This window comes from Phyllopteryx taeniolatus, chromosome 14, assembly GCF_024500385.1.
Source record: "Phyllopteryx taeniolatus isolate TA_2022b chromosome 14, UOR_Ptae_1.2, whole genome shotgun sequence".
Lineage (NCBI taxonomy): Eukaryota > Metazoa > Chordata > Actinopteri > Syngnathiformes > Syngnathidae > Phyllopteryx > Phyllopteryx taeniolatus.
In genome coordinates, this window is record NC_084515.1 from 18,585,760 (window position 1) to 18,603,234 (window position 17,475).

Sequence of the window (17,475 nt, forward strand, 5' to 3'; positions counted from 1 at the left end):
TCAATTTATATTCTGCATTTGAACGTTGAGGTGTTGACCACACGCACGGATTCGCAATCGTAACTATTGAACATGTAAAAAAAAAAAATCCTCTGTATTTTCTGCCTCAATTGCTGACTGCAGTACAAACAGGAATACATATTTATACAATATTTATTTTTGTGCATTTTTGATCATAAATGAGCCTCACGCAGCAATGAAAAAGCCCACCGAGGCGCCCAAAAGAGTCGGGTGTGAATGTTTAAATCCGACGGGAGCGCATTCATCATTGTTACCTTTGTGTGCGGCAACAGCTCCCTCCAATTCATTTTGATTTATTCTTCCTTTTGACTGATTACACGGATGTAAATATTCAGAGGGGTTAAAATACGGTGTGGCTGACAGAGTGTCTTTTTCTAAAGCACCTCCTTGCTGTCCTGTTGGGTCAGCGCCACTCAGCGTTATTTATTAGGCTCCATATTCACTCTCTATCCATCACGGCACGGTCACATCTCTTTATGTTTATTACAGTGTCCCACCTTCCCGGGGATGGATGATTGACGTCTCGGGAGAGCGTCGAGGTGGGACTTGCGCGCGCCTCCTTCTCCAATGGAGGCTCGACGGGGGCGGAGGCTCCTCATTAGGAGTCAGTTAACACACATGAGAGAAACAATAACACTTGACGGCCAAAATCCTTCACGTGGAAGGACGGCCAGTTGGGTCGGCCGCGCGCTTTCTTTTTCTTTTTTTCCCTTCTTTTTCCTTTGTTTCCCCCCCCCCCCTTTTGTTTTGGGGGATGCGCATTTAAGGAGGCGCACCACTTTTAATCCCATTTAGGAGCCTCCAGCGCGCACGATCACCTCCGTCGCGGCGCAGGAGTGGCCAAAGCCAAAAGCAGCGATTCAGATCAGATTGCAGCTCGAGAACGAGAAAGAGAAAGAAAGAGAAAGAGAGAGCGAGGGAGCGAGCGTGTGTGCGCGCGCGCGCGCGCGTCTACGTGCGAGAGCGTGTTTGTGTGTGCGTGTGTGTTTGTGTTGAGCCAGTCGGTCTCCCTCCTCCCAAATCTCGAAAAGCTCACCGAGGAGGCGCGGCGAGAGGAATCCAGAGGAATTTTGCGCGGATATTTCCTTCCTTTTTTCACCAGCCGTCGCTCTCCCGTCCTATCCCTCCTCCTCCTCCTCCTCCTCCTCCTCCTCCTCACTGTCCCCTTTATATATATATAAATATATATATACATATATATATATATATATACATATATATCCCCAAAGAAATCAAGCGAGCGAAAAGTTGGAGGCGAGGCAGCAAGGACCGTGGCCGAGGATGGACGAGCAGCCGCGCTTGATGCACTCTCACGGGGTAGGCATGGCCGGACACCCCGGCCTGGCGCAGCATTTGCCGGATGGCACCGCGGGGACGGACGGCGACGGCAGGAAGCAGGACATCGGAGACATTTTGCAGCAAATCATGACCATCACCGACCAGAGCCTGGACGAAGCGCAGGCGAGGTGAGAATGCGCACACAACACGTGTTTCCAACAAATGGAGACTAATCCTAATCCTAATCATGACAAGATATGGACCGCAACAGCAATAAAACATCGCAAACACGAGCCTTGCACTAAGGATGGACGCTCGGAATTAAACACATGCGACTAAAGGCAATTACGCATACACGGGCAGTGGGAAAATAGCGTTGAATTCATTCAAACTTTTTGTTTTCAATCAAAGTGCATCTCGAGCCAATCGATTTTTACCAGCTCACGTTCACTTGTTACAAAGCGGCTTATTATACACGCTCATCCTCTAATAACATGTTGAATATTGTCCAATGTAGCGCACAAACTGGGCTCTCGTTGCATATTTGCATATTTGCATATTTGCATTGTATGGATAAACAACATTTGTGACCGTTTTCATATATTAAATGAGTCCCCAGGAAGATGTGGCTGGACATGTTTCGCACATTTGGCAAAACGCGCTTCAGCTCTGATCAGTGTTGTTGTGTTGTATTGACTATTTGCTGTATGTTGGGAAAAAAAATATAATAATACTATGCATTCATTATAGAATGGGCTATTTTTCAAAATGAGTCCCCTGGACACGCTGCAGCCTCCTGCATGCTCAGAATTATATATATTTTTACAGTAAATCTACTTGAGCAACAAATCACTGTTGTTGTTGACTTGTGTATTCACCGCACGTTGATAAAATACTATCGATTAAAGATGAAATTTGTCATTTTCCCAGTTCCCCCCCCCCCACTCCCTCAAAAATGATTATGCAGGAAGATAGCTGGACATGTTGCAGAGCTTCTCGCATGCTCCCAAGTCACCAAATACAACTGGTCACTTTTGTTGTTGCATTGTGTAAAACTACCTACGAACAATGGATTACGCTTATATGATATTACAATTTCCCTCGGTTTAAACAAATATTTTCCCCCAAATAAATTCAACGGAAGATGACGACAACATGGTTAGATAGTCGCATTTGCTTTCTGACATGTAAAAAAAAAAAAAAAAAAAAGCCTATTCATCAAGAAAGTGTTCTCGTTTTAGGAAACATGCGTTGAACTGTCACAGAATGAAACCTGCCCTCTTCAACGTCTTGTGTGAAATCAAGGAGAAAACAGGTAAGTTACGTTTTTTCTTCTTGCTATCTGGCTGTCTGTCCGTCCGTCTCGACTATTCTGTTGTTTTTTTTCCTATTCCTGCAAACTGTGTGCCCCACGTAAGCCTAACAAGCACGCTCGCGCACATGTTGTTTCTGCATCCGCTGACGAATGTCACACAATGCACGCGAGTGTTTTCACGGCGGCTCTTTCCGGGCTGGGCTTTCTCACCCTCCGTCAGCTGCCCTCAGCCCGAGTTTGGTGGTGTTTTCTAAGTGAGCTGTTTTACATGCAGAGGCTGGTCGTCGTCGACCGGTGGGGATTTTCTGTTTATGTTCGCAACAAGGGTCAAAGTCATGAAAAGGAATGTGTGAATTATTACTCACTTAGCAGCAAATTAAAGCGAAGCGACTCACATGATGAAAGCCTGTGATTAATCTCGGGAGGGATGTGGCCGAGCGCGCCTCGTTTTGAGAAATGGCTTTCCGAGGCTGGAAAATAAAACAGTCTGCAGTTTGACCTCGTCTTTGCCAAGCTGTCAAAGGTTTTTAAGAGAGCCTCGTCTCGCCGCGCGGCCGCTGTTGTTGCGTTCGCGGCCCGTGCGGACAGCTGAAAATAAACACTTAATTCAAAATGGACGTTTTATTCCTATGAGTCAGAGCTTGGCAGCGGGGGGGGGGGAGAGGGAACGGAAAAGACACCAGGGGATTTTCTGCAGATTTATAAAGGTTAAAGAGTGCTCTCTGCGAGGAGGAATCCATAGTAGGTTGGGGCCCTCTTTCTAAATTGCAAGGCTCGGAAAAGTGAGACAGTAATGCCTGGCTCTTTGTAAACTGTCTGGCGTCTCACTGGGTTCAACGAGAGTTCGCTTTCCAAAAAGAAGAACAAAGTGACTTGGACCTTTTCCTGGCTTCTACCCGTGCCTCCCCTTCCCTTCCCTTCCTTTCCCTTCCCTTCCCTTCCCTTCCCTTCGCTTCGCTTCGCTTCCCACCATTCTTGGCAAGCGGCGATCCAGACAAAAGAGAGGTTCCCCTTTTTTCTGCAAAATGATCCACCGAGTTTGGAAATGAACTGCCTTGAAAAGTTAGAGAATCATTTTGAGGAGAGACGCTTAATAATGGCCACCTCGCGGCGACCCCTCGTCTTCAATCTTCGGGCCCAAAAGTGAAAATCCTTTCACTGCGCGTGACAGAGAAAATGACTCAAACCTTCAGCATGGCATTTACAGCCAAATGTGCTGAGTGCAGTGTATGCGAGCAGCCTGTAATTTGTCAGCGCTTTCTTTTATATATATATATATATATGGTTTTTGTAAAAGACTACGCTTCTCCTTCGCTTTTCAAATTGTCGTCAGGAATAGTTCTTCCGGGGATCATTTGTCGCGGGCGGCGGCGCACGGTTACACGGGTGTGCAGCCGGCGTGCTGACAGCAGCAAGATGAGACTTTGCAGCGGCGAGGTGTCCGCTGGCCAGCAGCTGACAAACACGGCGGGTGGGAGCGCACGCCTACGGCGGGATAAAGCGGCCTTAACCGATGACCCCTCCCTTCCCCGTCCGCCGTGTATCGGTGCCAGGGTCGGGCCCGTGTCAGGGTGGGAGTATTTAGCGAGCTGCGACAAGCTCCGCTGCGTGAAGCTTGTGTCACCACTTGAAGCCTCTGCTTACTTCTACCCCAACCAGCGTTGTTTTGTTTTTCTCCAAACAACGAAGAGCTCGTTTTCCTGTTCTAGCTTCCTGTGAAGCGGCTTGTTTGTCTGGAGCTATGAGAGCGGGGCAAGCTGGCACGTCCAGGTTAAAGGATGAGATGCCAGTCACCGCGTTTGTGCTTGTGGGTGTCAGATTTCAGGCCTACTCCGCCTCTCTCTCTCTCTCTCTCTCTCTCTCTCTCTCTCTCTCCTTCGCTTTTGTTTCTGTGTCTCTCTATCCCACGATTGTTCCGTCGGGCCACTTGAGCGCGGGCAGCCTCACGTTCCCCTCGCGCAGGTCAGAGGGGGGAACTCCCGCACGCCTCAGGCGGATAATGCATTACGCTACTTGAACTTATCAAAGCTGGAGACCTGCTGAATCAGTCCGTCCCGCTAACTGCGTACGCACCTTTGAGTCGGTGTGGTCCCGTTCACGCTTACTGCCCGGACCGAGCAGTTTTACATTTTGGGTAAATGTGCTGAGTTACTAACAGTTCCACTACGACGACCTGCAGTGAAATGTCTCTGGTGATTTTCCATAAGAAGAAACTAGCTGATCCCGGAGTGTTCCGTGTCAGGATTTTCCAATATTATGATAATTTTTTCACGTCACCCTGTGCGTTGTTCTTAGGGGCTGTCTTGGAATTGTATTTTTCCAACAAATTTGGGAGGATGCATGCATGTGTATCCTGGTCCAAATGTTTGGTTTTTATAGGTCTCGAACACGACCGCCCCAAAATTCACCGAGGGAACTTTCGCCCACTAGTTGCACAAATTCACACAACATTGGGTGGACGTCTAATTGGGCGGCTCCAACTGCCGGACACAAATCCCTTGTGTGTTTTTTGGACATACTTGGCAAATAAAGATGATTCTGATTCTGATTCTGATGATAACAGGCCACCAAAAGGTGGCAAAGACCTCCGCCTGAAATCCCAGGCTTGTACTTAGACAAACCCCTACTAGGGTATTCGTCCAAATAAATGGCGAAGCAGTTTTGCTTACAACATCGAATGTGGGCGGAGCATGCCATCAGACTTTGATCAATTTGAGATTTGAAAAAGGACATGCTGCTTGGAGTTTTAATGTGCTATTATCTCGACTGTTATCGAGGAACTATACCTCACTATTAGTCCCCACGATGATTGCGCCTTTCCCCGATTTGCTATTTTGAACTTAATCAAGTGTGATTTGAGTGAGGTGAGTTTTCTGATTTTCTGATCGCTGTTTTTTACATGATTAGTGAGTCCGTAGGATAGGGTAAGAATGATTTTCATGTAAATCAAGACTCTCATCGAAATTTGCGAGTCAAAAGTCAACCTCCGCTATCAGTAAATTAACGTTTGAATAGGTTGGTTGCAGGATTGTCGGATGTTTTGATTTTGGCTTGTTTCACTCGGACGTCCGGGTCTTGAAATTAACCTATGCAGCAGTCGACAATGCTGCGATCACATTGAACTCCTCCTTTATATTGTTGGTCTCTGCACACGCTGGACTCCACAAAACCCCTGATTAGCCCTCCCTTTGCTTCAATAACTTCCTCAAAATCAGCAAATTGCTCCTCAAATGAAGTTATTGAGTGGCAAAACTGCTCCTTAAAGAAAAAAAAACATATTTCCAGCATTGTAAAAGGATGGCGCATGGGCAAAGGAACACATTCAGTTTGAATGTGAAGTGCGCACTTTGGTAGAAATGGCGCGGTTCGCACCAAATGTTCAATTGTAACAAATAACAACATCCTCTGTGAACCCTGAAGTGACCTACTAATTCGATTGATTTTGTTTCTGAAAACATCAATTAGGTTGATAGTGTGCCTTTTTCAGGAAAAAAACCCAACTTTGTACAGCTTTGTGATTGATTTGAATGACGTGAGGCTTTGGCGTTGCACCTCCATCAGTTGCTTGCATATCAGCCCGGGAATGCATTCGCACCTGGACTGGAATTTTCTTCAAACGATGATAAGCGGAACAGAAAATGGATGGATGGACACTTGTTTGTGTTTCTTTTTTTTCCCCAGATCTTGAGTCTTGCACGTACGCGACTAGCCTCAGTAAGTACTGCAATGGCAAATGAGCCTTTGAAGGTGTTTTGTGTAGCAGTGACGCCGCGACTAGTTCAGGCAGCGGACCGAGTGCTCACTATGGCTCCCGTCGCTGCTGTTTTTCAGTATTTAATTGACACGGCTGTCCGTGATAAGTTCAGAGGTTAGTGTTGCCGCTTTTTGTTACCCTCCTCTCATATCCACTGACAGATGGAGGCATTAGTCTCCAACGTGGCGCTGTCCTGAAACTAATGGCTATGTCCTTGGTGTCCCTGCACCGGCTGCGAGACTGTATATCTGTCCCTGGCTTGGAAGTGCAGAAGCAGCAGTTTATCGGAACCCCTCACCCTCCAACCCCCCGCTACCCCTCCATGTTTTAGTTTCCACGGAAATAAGGCCGAACAGGACCCTGTCTGTTCTCTCATAAATAACTTCATATAAATAACTTCAAACATCGCAGTGAAGTTTGCCTGAGAAAATGCTGCTGAGCTTTGATTTGCGAGTTTATAGGAAGCGCACTGCAGGAATATGAATCTAAGCGAATAAGAATAAACATGTGACGGTCCCAAGCGGGGACGCGCTGACTGTCAGTTTGCTTTTCAAGTGACTTATATCATACGTGGATTCCCGTTTAGCCTTTCCTGTTTCTGCTCTTGTACATGCAGCACACGCATCTTTTTTTTGCTCTCCTCTCTCCCGTCTGACGTATACCCGCTCGCAATTAGGCCGGCTAATATATTATGCAAATGTTGACTGGCTTAATTGAGACATGTTAATCATGTTTTAAGAGGCTAATTATGGGCATGTATATGTGAGGTGGGAGTCGTAATTAGCCGTGATAGCAGATCTGGCAGAGGGATGGTCATCTTCTGCCTGCCGACGTATGGCAAGGTATTTGTTTGTCGCTCGCTTTTTATGAGGATGCCTCCCCCCCCCTCCCCCAGTGCATCACATCTCCATCTATAGTTTGCTTCCTGCACTTCTCAGCATGGTTATCTGATGCAGCAGCCCCGCAGGCCGCTCTGCACGTGGGGCTGCTCTTAGTCGCCTGACAGAGATCATATTCTGATCCATTACACCATGAATGCCTTTCCACTTATCCAATAGAAAATGGCTTTGGAGAGGAAATTTGCTGGGTGGCCGAGTGGATTTTCTCTATTTTTATCAGATGTTTGTCTCTGGAGCTGCTTTTAGTGTCTTGGTTGACACTTGGTTGCACTTGCAATTGCCCCCACCATTGTTTTTCCTATTGGTACCATTTGGATTTGATTGAATTTCGAGCGCTGTTCTGGAATTCGCACATGGCATCGGCCCTTCGGAAGTGTATACGCTCATATTGTTGAAACACTTATTACCAGTGTGCTCCCACCGGTTGAACGGTGCACATTATATTGTTCCGCTTGGTGGTATTCAGTCGATTTAATTGCATGCACCTATCGCCCGAGTTCTTTTGTGGCAAAGAAATACAATCATTTACATCCTTAGTATCGCTAACGTACACTTTGGTCCAGAAGGACAACGACTGCGTTTTGAGGATTTTGTTGAGTGTTGAAGTTTCCCCAAACAGATTGAAAGCCACTTCATGCAGCATACCACCAATAAGTGTTTGCTCAATAACAATTTTCCTCTAATTACCTAATGTCTAATGTCATCATTAGTAATTAATTACCTTTTTCTGCTGAAGTGAAGACACTGATCGTGTTAATGAAAACATATTCACAATAGATCAAAAGATAAATATCCATATGCAATACTTTATTTCTATAAAGCTCTGCAAGTGTTGATATTTTCAAATAATCCCTCCTGCAACATTCCTAGGAAATCACATTGCACTCCAGAGACACAACTATTTGTGCACGAGGGATTAAAAATGTCCGTAATATGTCCACTTTAAATCAACAGCAATCAACACGAAGCATTATTATCTTGAAAGTCTTGCTTTGGCTCTCGTTCGAGTCGTCAGGGGCAGCGAATGCAGCGGCCACTGAGTGTGGAGATTTTGATTCGATTGGCCTTGATGGAGATGGTCGCCCTGGCAGTTGTTAACCTTTTAATTTGAGGTGTGGGATCTCATTCCACTGGCACCCTGCCACAGCGGTGTAAGTGGCATGTTGGCAGCATGCTGGGGTTGTACAAAGGGACCCCCCACACCACCCCAACAGCCCGCCACCCCAACCCAACCTGACTTTAGATGAACAGTCAAACCTAAAATGGCAAGCGCTCTTCCTCTGGACGGCTTAGTAGAAATGACGTAAATTAATACATGCTGCTTAAACGGGACTAAGATTAATGGTCGCCTCCCGCATGGGCTCACATCCACTGTCAGTCGCCGTTTGCCGCTCCAGATGGAATCAACAGCAATCAATGAGGCTGTGCCACTCTGCCTCCACACGCACACACACACACACACACACACGTGCACACACATTTAAATACAGCATGTATATCTTGTCCATGCAGTCAGACACTTGCACATGAAGACAAATATACTGAATGTCTCCCTTCTCTCCATATCTCATATTACTTCCCATACAACGCTTACTCAGGTGCCACCAAGTAATATGGTTTGGTGGGGTGGGGTGTGTGGGGGTGGGGGGGGGGGGGGGGTCAATGGGGGCTGATGGCTCCGTCGTGATTGGATGTTTCAATTACTGATAGTAATGCCATAGTGTAGTGAGTCACGCAGTGCAGATAGCGCCATTTATTTTAATCAGGCGGAGGGAGAGATGGGTGTGGATGTGTCTCCCTCGTTTCAGAGTACTTGCACATTTAGATGCAGGGAGTGTGCTCTCTCTCTCTCTCTCTCTCTCACACACACACACATACACACGCACGCACGTACGCACACATACACACGCACACACACACACACACACACACACTCAGGTGGATTGAGAGTAGAGAGGTTGCCGTGGGTAACGCGTTGCGACAAGCTACTCTCTCTGCGAGCTATTCTAATTTATGTTAATAAACCTTTCTGTTGCTGTGAGAGACAAAGGAGGCCCCAGATGAGCTCGGGTAACCTCGGCACCTTCGCACAAAGGAGGAAGGAAAAAAAGAAAAGCGGCAAGAGACGATGAACTCTGGAGAACGACACAAATACTTTAGCAGAGAAGGATGTTAAATTTAGCCACTTTCCACTCTTTTTTTTCTGTGGCTGCAAAATCAAACGGCACCTGCTGTTTCTGCTCGTGTGTGTGTGTGTGTGTGTGTTTGTGTTTGCGAGGCAGACGCTCTTCCGGGATCGGAACCTTCATTTTTGGATCACTTCCCACAGGACCGATGTGACACGGCGGGCACCGTTTAGCATAGCGGGGCGGGAGCGCAGGGTGCAAAGGTCACTGTGGGCCCGGGAAGGTCCTCTCAAGGAAAGTCTCCTGAATCAGCGTGTGAAGGAGCACAAAAACGAGACCAGAAAAAAAGGACCAAAAAAAAACTGTCGCTAATGAGTGCATATTTTAGTTTTGCTTTGTCATTTTAAGTGATCAATTCACTTTCTGTTCCTTAAAAAAAAAATCCAATTTTATTATTAGTCGTGTTTCTTAGAGAATGTCAGTCTTCATAATGTTGTGTGTAGTGTTGGGAAATGAAAGGAAAAGAAGTTTATTTTGTTGATGATTGCCGCGCTCTTTGAGGACCGCTTTGCCTGCAGCTGTTTGTGGATGAGAACGTTTGTGCTGGAGGACAGAATTCATTCACAGCGGAACCTCTAAAGTGGAACGCAATCCATGCTGCGACGCTGTCGCCAAGCAGCATCCCAGCAAGGATTGTTTTTGTTTGGTGTGACAATTTTTCCCATACGAAATAATGCAAATGGAAGATAGTCCGTGTCAGGTTCAAGCAGTGGCCATCAAAACTTATCATTAACTCTACAATAAAATTCCTGACAGCCATACAATAAATTAAGCACTGTAGTATTAATATCTTACAACAAATAAACAACCTTAAACATGGGGACATCCCCTATTTAATGGCTTTTATACAAATAGTTTGGGTCTCTAGAGTGCCTGCCCACTCATCAAGTGTGCAAAGTAACTCTTGTGGCTGGAAATTTCCAACAATGTCTGAAACACTATCATGTAAAAGCCAAAAGGTAAGCAGAGCTGCATTGCGGTTTGTTGGATCCGGCAATCAGCATTATCTTACAGCGTTAGCAACTGGTAAGCGGCGCCTACTTGATTCGCGGTGGATGTGTCTGGTGATGTGTCCGCCGCATGCGCCACATAGTCGGATTATTGACAAGTTTAGGAAGCGCAGTGTGTGGCGTTTTAGTGCATGAAGTGTAACGTTTGAAGTTCTAACTCCATGAGTAAAAAGGCTGTCATTGTGTTTGCGGGTGTTTTAGTTTGGGGGTTTTTTCCCCAATATTCTGGACTCCTCATCTGGAAGTAAAGGCCGCCTCTGTCGTTGCATCCCCTTTGCTCCATCCTGGTTGTCATGGTAACCAAAGGAGGTTCTATACTAGGGCAGATGGGTTTCGTGGATGGGTCGCACATTTCCATGTTATAGGGCCACCCCGTCAAAACGGGCTAAGTTCCTCAAGGCTTAGAAAATGTGGGAAGTATGCTGCGTGTGAATCTTGGAGTATTTTGGCAAAGAATCGCACACAAGTTACGAAGCCACCTGGGAACTGTTTTAAATTCATCCATCCATCCATTTACTTTACCGCTTATCCTCAGTAGGGTCCGCGGGCTGCTGGAGCCTATCTCCGGGTCGGCAGCCAATCGCAGAGCACATAGAAACAAACAACCATTCGCACTCACAGTCACACCTACGGGCAATTTAGAGTCTCCAATTAATGCATGTTTTTGGGATGTGGGAGGAAACCGGAGTGCCCGGAGAAAAGCCACGCAGGCACGGGGAGAACATGCAAACTCCACACAGGCGGGGCCGGGATTTAAACCCCAGTGCCCAGAACTGTGAGGCAGATGTGCTAACCAGTTGTTCACTGTTTTAAATTGTTGGGGGGGGGGGAAACAAAAACAGAATAATTTGTCTCCTTAGCATATGGTATTGTTTAACCTTAACTGTCACACTCACACAAGTGTAGCCGTTAAAGATAAAGGTTAACCACTTGAAAATGGAAATGGAATGCAACAGTCTGCTTTACGTAGATAACAAGGAACGATAGCAGCAAACTACATTACAGCTAGCCCTAATGGCTAACATTATTTTTGCTTCGCTCAACTGTGCCATAAATAAATCAATAACATTTTAACATTCTTAACTGTCATACCAGGGTAACAGAAAAGAAGTGAATAGAAAAATGGGGTGGGATGTTCACTCTCCCTGAACAAACGTGTAGAGGGAGAAGACTAAATTGGACTTCCTTTTCAGCGTACTCTTTGTTCGTTTATTATTATTGTTGAATTAATATACTGAGCAGCCAGTACAGAGACGTGTGCACTGCTTTCCTTCTTAACAATAAATTCAGTTTATTGTACTGTATATAGTGTAGATTTGTTTGTAGCCCGTCATCCCACTGACACAACAGAACAATACTAAAGGTTTTTAAAGGGGCTTTAATCAGATTTTACATCTAAAGTTTATCCGCAGGACACTGAGTCTGTAACTTAAGTAAGTGAAAAAACAAAATGTAGGAGTAAGGGTTAGGACTCGCCGTCTAAATCCCCAATTGCTATTCACATTGACAGGAACGAATGACTAGCGAATCACAATCGAATCGTTAGTCCTTGTACTATTCTGAAATTGTCCAACAAAAGAAAAATCCAATTTAATCATTTGAAAACATCTGTGGACCTCTGGTTAAGTGTCGGCTGCAGTGTTTTTTTTTCTTTTGTTTTGGTTTGCAGATATTTTCATGACACCAGAGAGAGAGGACGCTGGCGCATTTTAGCAACAATTTTTCACTCTGGGAAAAGCTGTTGCCAAAATGCTTCTCTTTAGTTTCAAATGGCTTACTTGAACCGGATCCCTCGCCGCATCGTGTCCGTGGTCTGTTTTACGCCGGTCTCAGTGCTGTAAAATCCATGCTGGCTGACAGCATCTGTTTCTACTAAGCCAGTTAGTTAGCTTAGCTTCTATTTAGCAGTCGCTGGCTAGCGCACGTCAATCATCTGCCACGATGTGTGGAAGGAGTTTTGTATAACTATCTACTTCATGTACTTCACGCTCGCAGTCTGCCATGGAAATCCGTGCAGCTCCTCGGGCGCGGCCATCGGACGCGTCGTTCCGTTGAGAATATCTTCTCGGGAGAGAGTACGGCTCCGTGAGCCACGTGAACAGCTACAGTAGCTAACTGTACAACTGCGCATATGCACAGGTGGAGTTTGTCAAAATGGCGGCAGACGTAAACAAAGGAAGTTGTGCGGCTACGCAGCATTGCAGCTCTTGTCAGAATAAAATAAGTGCCGTGTTATTCTTTGAATGTGAAAATTGCGATTCAGGATTGGTTTTTTTTCAAGCAGACTCGTGAGTAAATCCAAATCACCGCTCATTCGTTCATAGTTCTAGTAGGAGTAATGTTCTGCGCATGTCACCATTTTATAGAATATAAAAGCTATTGTGTGGACTTCAAATTGCAGATTCCCGAGTACTCATTGTGGAAAAAGCCTCTGGAAGCATAATGCAGCGATGCTCCCGTGTGTCCTGACCCAGGAAGAGCGATGTCTCCCCCCGTCCTCCATCTTGACTTGAGCAGTGTTAGTTCTGGACAGTTAACTTCTTCTGAAATGATCTTAATTGCACTCATTTTCTTAGCGGAGCATCATCAGCAACTCAGAGATCCACGCACACGCACGCTCATTAGCGACTCACTTCACGCCTACAAAGAGCTTTTACCCTCCAAAGACTCAAATTTATGAGATTATGAGTGTACATTCGTTTTTAACTTTTTGTTGTTATAGTTTACTATTATTGTGTAGTAACTTAATATGACAAAAGATTTGGATCCATTACTTGTTAGAGTCATGTAAAGTTCATGTTAAAACAAGTACGAAGACAACTAAGATTAATGTTTGTTGGCGCTCTATTGTAACGATTCTCTTTTTAGCTGCGTGCATTTTTGTGGCGCACATAAACTTCATCATGTGGTTTATATTATTTTATCCATGTTAGCTGAACTTCCAGCTAAACCAACCATGTCTGCTAAAAGTCTTTTTCTTGTGTCTCTCCAGCTCCCTGTACTGTGTTAATGTTTTGTCCAATAATACGCGGATAACAACTGAGCGCTAATAGTACTAGCACTTGTTCCAGTACGGTGTCAGCCAGATACGACAAGCATGTGGAAATAATTGACCAAAAACAGGGCGGGTAGCACGATGACTTGCAAAATATGTCAGCTTATCCGCAAATACAATAGAAGCCCGTGTAAAATAGAAGGACATTTTTTAACGCCTGGCTATGGTCTCGAGTCTCCCAAAATGCTATATGCTATCGAATGCAAGATATTTTTTTTTAAAGAGAAACCTGCGAAGCGCTCCCGCTAGTTACAGCAACTACATTCAACATAATGGCGTGGTGTATATTTGTTTTATTAATAATAATACATTACATTTATAGAGCTCCCTTCAGGGCACCCAAGGACGCTCATTTGTTTCTGTTTTGATCTGTCGAAATAAGTCTTTACGTGAAACTGGTTTGTGACACCAAAAAAAAAAAAGGTTTGTGATTGCTGTACTACGGGCTACTAAATAAATATCAATGACGTCATCAACACACTGACTTTGACTTGACTTTTTCTGAGTAAACGCATCGGCAAAAAGCTTCGTACAACGTTACTTGTTCGTATAAGCAGGTTAGCGTCTGTAGTGATTCACCCCTTCACGTCCAGACTACAAATGAAGGGTTCTTGCGCAAAGCTACCACTGACTAATTTAACCATATTCCCCCCCAAGCGCCCAGGAATATTTGATTCTATTTTCACTTGTGGAGGCAGCACTTCATCACCAAAACACTGAATTACACTGTAATCATGCTTTGACAGTTTAAGCTAACACTGCTCAGGCTAATGCTAATCTGTGCCAACAATGACTTTGACATGATCGTACTTTGGTGTAATCGCTTGAAAGTGATTCCCAGCCTAGCTGATCATGTCAGGGGCATAGGAACTCAATCTGGGAGTGGTTATTATGTAAATTAGCAAGGGAGGGTTAGTGGAGAAGGGCTTGCTCACTGACACATTTTCAGACATGGGCAGATAACAAAAGATTGACTTGGTTGTTTAATTTCACACTTGATCGCTGGGCATGCACTCACAAAGACCCCACATCAAGTCAACCAACTATTTGTATACAAGGCGTTGAAAGAGTCAATTCTCCGTAATATGCCCCCTTGAAAGTTTGCTCGGTGGCCTTACCGTGCGTTGTGTCACCGTCTACCGCGTCGCTCACGCGATGGCGGCTAGCGGCACTACTTTGCTACTTGTTTCTCTATAATCGCAATCGGAAACGGCGACCCCTCGCTCTGTGTGCGCCCAGAGGCCAGTGTCTCGTCTCCGATTACGTTTTATTCAATTGGCAATGGGGCCACCACCTTGTCGTCCATTTTATTGGACATGCTCCTTCAGCACCACGTTAGGCAGTCCCCCCTCCCTAAAACACATAAAATTCCTTTATACCGCCATTACTTGCGTTTGTAAAGAGCCCCGCCGCTGCCCTCCCTCGCTATCCCGTCCCCGCCAATAAGATCATATTGATAGATTGATATTGGGCGAGCTGTGGCGTGATAAAGGCGCGTGGGTTAAGAGCTTCCAGGATAGTTTAACCTTGATAAAACAGTTGTTTCACCGAGGTTGATTTCGGCCCATCCGTCTTCATCCGTCAGGGCCCTGCCGAAGTATGCAAATGAGGGCGGCAGAGGCAAGCGCCGTGTGCAGTTAAATGGGGCGTTGCGAATGTGCGGTGTACCGCGCCGATGGGGTGATACTACTTACTGTCCAAATTTAGTGCGTCTCTGCTGAAGCATCCTGGCAGCAGCACCCCTCGCCCCCCCCCCACTCCATCCCACACCTGCCTGCCTTCTGCATTTCAAGAATATATACGAGGAAGCGTAAAGTGATTACATCTGTGGCAGCTGTGTGGCACTTTATATGTGCATTTTCCCGCACGTGATGGATGAGCTGGGATTTACTGACTGCTCTTTAGTCCTTTTTTTTTTGTTGTTGTTGCTGCATGTGCTATATCTGTATTTACATGTCGTGCGGTTTTTATGGCCCACCGGAGCCATACATTGTAGAATATGGTTGTTTATTGCTCTAATTAGTAAGTCTGGAGGTGCGGGTGTAATAATCTTTATGATAATATCTGTTTATGCCTCAATACAGCTCTTCATTTAGGCTTTATTTTGCTCTCGGGTAGCTTTGTTTGCCTGATTAGTTTTGGACCTACTCAGCAGCACCGGGCATGTTTTTTTTGTTGATTAATTTATTAATTTTCTGGGGAACTCATTTCTTTCATGTACAGGCATATCGATTGATTCCGCGGCTCACTCATTATTTCTTTCCGTCTTCCTCACAACTTATTTCCAGCACCAAGGCTAGAAACGAATCCCCACGTCTGCACTCGGCTGTCTGATTTGCCACCGCGCGCATAAAGCTGTCAATCACCGGCGTTCCTGCTTGCCCTTTGTTATGGAACGCCAACTCTGTGGGTGGGTCCTTTGGGTGATAGATGGCACTGAGAGCCTATCAGACTAGCAGGAGCATCCATCTCTGTCTGGAGCCTGTTAAACAAGCTCGGGAAGGCAGCCATGTAGCCCTAACCACCACTGGCCTCCACTAAAAAAAAACATTAACATTAATGAAGGATAGCCTTAAAAGTTCTCCGCTAATAGGCTTCAATTGGATTTATGAATCAGATAGTTTGCCGGGGAGAACGTCATGAAAAATGTCACAGGTATGGAAATGAGCATCAAAAAGGTCCCCAAACGCTCTTTAGGTGGAAATTTTTGGTGGCGCTCTCTTCCCTCCGACAGACTGCGAGGCGTTAAATGACTGCAAACGATAAAACAGCTCATCTTAGTCGCAACGCTGTTGCTTCTGCAGGGGCAAAAAAAAAAAAAAGCAAGTTGTTGAAAGGCTTTTCATTGCATCTTCCGCGGCCATTTCAATAACGTTCACCCAGCACTTTACCTGTCTGAAAGGTCCCCTGAGAGATGGCCACTTTGAAACCGCCATTAGCCTGATTCCTCACCCGCAGATTATCGTGCCACTACGGTGCAATCACAATGTTGAAAAAGGCTCTGATTGCAGTCCATCCGACCTGCAAAGTGTAGAACGTGTTTTTCCCCCCCCCCCGTGCAATAAATTGTTGATATGTCATCATAGTGCATTACGCCCGTCAGAGGCAAAAAGGGTCAGTTTTCTTTCCAACCTCTCATTTGGTGTGAATGTTCAGAAAAGCACTCGGCCAAGGAAGTGGCTCCACGTGTGAGCCGCATCCCTTTTAATTGACGTTCCTGCGGTGGCAGCGTAATCCCAATCTGGTATACATGCAAACTACTTCCGAAATTGGCAAAACGAGTCTTAAGCACTTCCTCCCGGTTCGGGTGACCAACCATAGGAATATTAAACATCTACATTGTATTTTTAGCTGAACAAAAGATGTGACCACAGAGCCACCAAAAATGACAAGATTTGATGTTTAGGCTTTGTTTGTTTTCATATACAGTATATCATATTTGTTGAAATAAATGATTTACATGTATTTAACTTCTGTCCAAAGACACCGGCCATAAAGAAAAACAACATTTTAGCAAGTTCGGCTTCGTTAGCGTAGCAAACACAACAGCGATCCCGTTTTCCGGGTTTGATCACGTGACGTTCAGCATATAGCGGATTTGTAAATCGGAGCACGCCGTAGTCCATCAATAACCTACGCTAACGCAGTAGTAGTGCGGTCGTAGTTACAGTAAATATTTGTGTGAGAAACAAGACCAGGCCGTAAATGTCACACAATCAAATGCAAAAAATGAAGCATAGCGGTAACCTCTTGTGCCGGGTGACCACATATTCTCACGTCGCTGTGCAAACTAGTTGGTCGTGCGCCGTTTGTCACCTCGAAACGTTGTAAATTGGGACCTCTGTAAAAGGAAGCCCTGCCCAGTAATCAAGATTATTGTTGCCGTGCAGTGAAAAGCACGCATCTTCAAGTTAGTCAAACAAACAGCTCACGAAATGTGGCGATACATGGCGGTGT

The 17,475-nt window shown here is 45.5% G+C and overlaps 1 protein-coding gene across 2 annotated transcripts in view; it reads left to right on the top strand.

Moving 5' to 3' along the window:
* The first annotated feature begins 610 nt into the window (after window positions 1-610).
* Window positions 611-17,475, top strand: part of LOC133489093 (pre-B-cell leukemia transcription factor 1) — a 65,080-nt gene continuing 48,215 nt past the window's right edge. Inside the window, exons 1-2 of one of the 2 annotated variants that reach the window (XM_061797814.1) lie at window positions 611-1,487; window positions 2,541-2,614. In XM_061797814.1, coding sequence (XP_061653798.1) covers window positions 1,303-1,487; window positions 2,541-2,614 — 259 coding nt within the window. In that variant the 5' untranslated portion in view covers window positions 611-1,302. The remainder of the gene's footprint in view (window positions 1,488-2,540; window positions 2,615-17,475) is intronic. The other variant, XM_061797815.1, reaches the window with a different exon arrangement.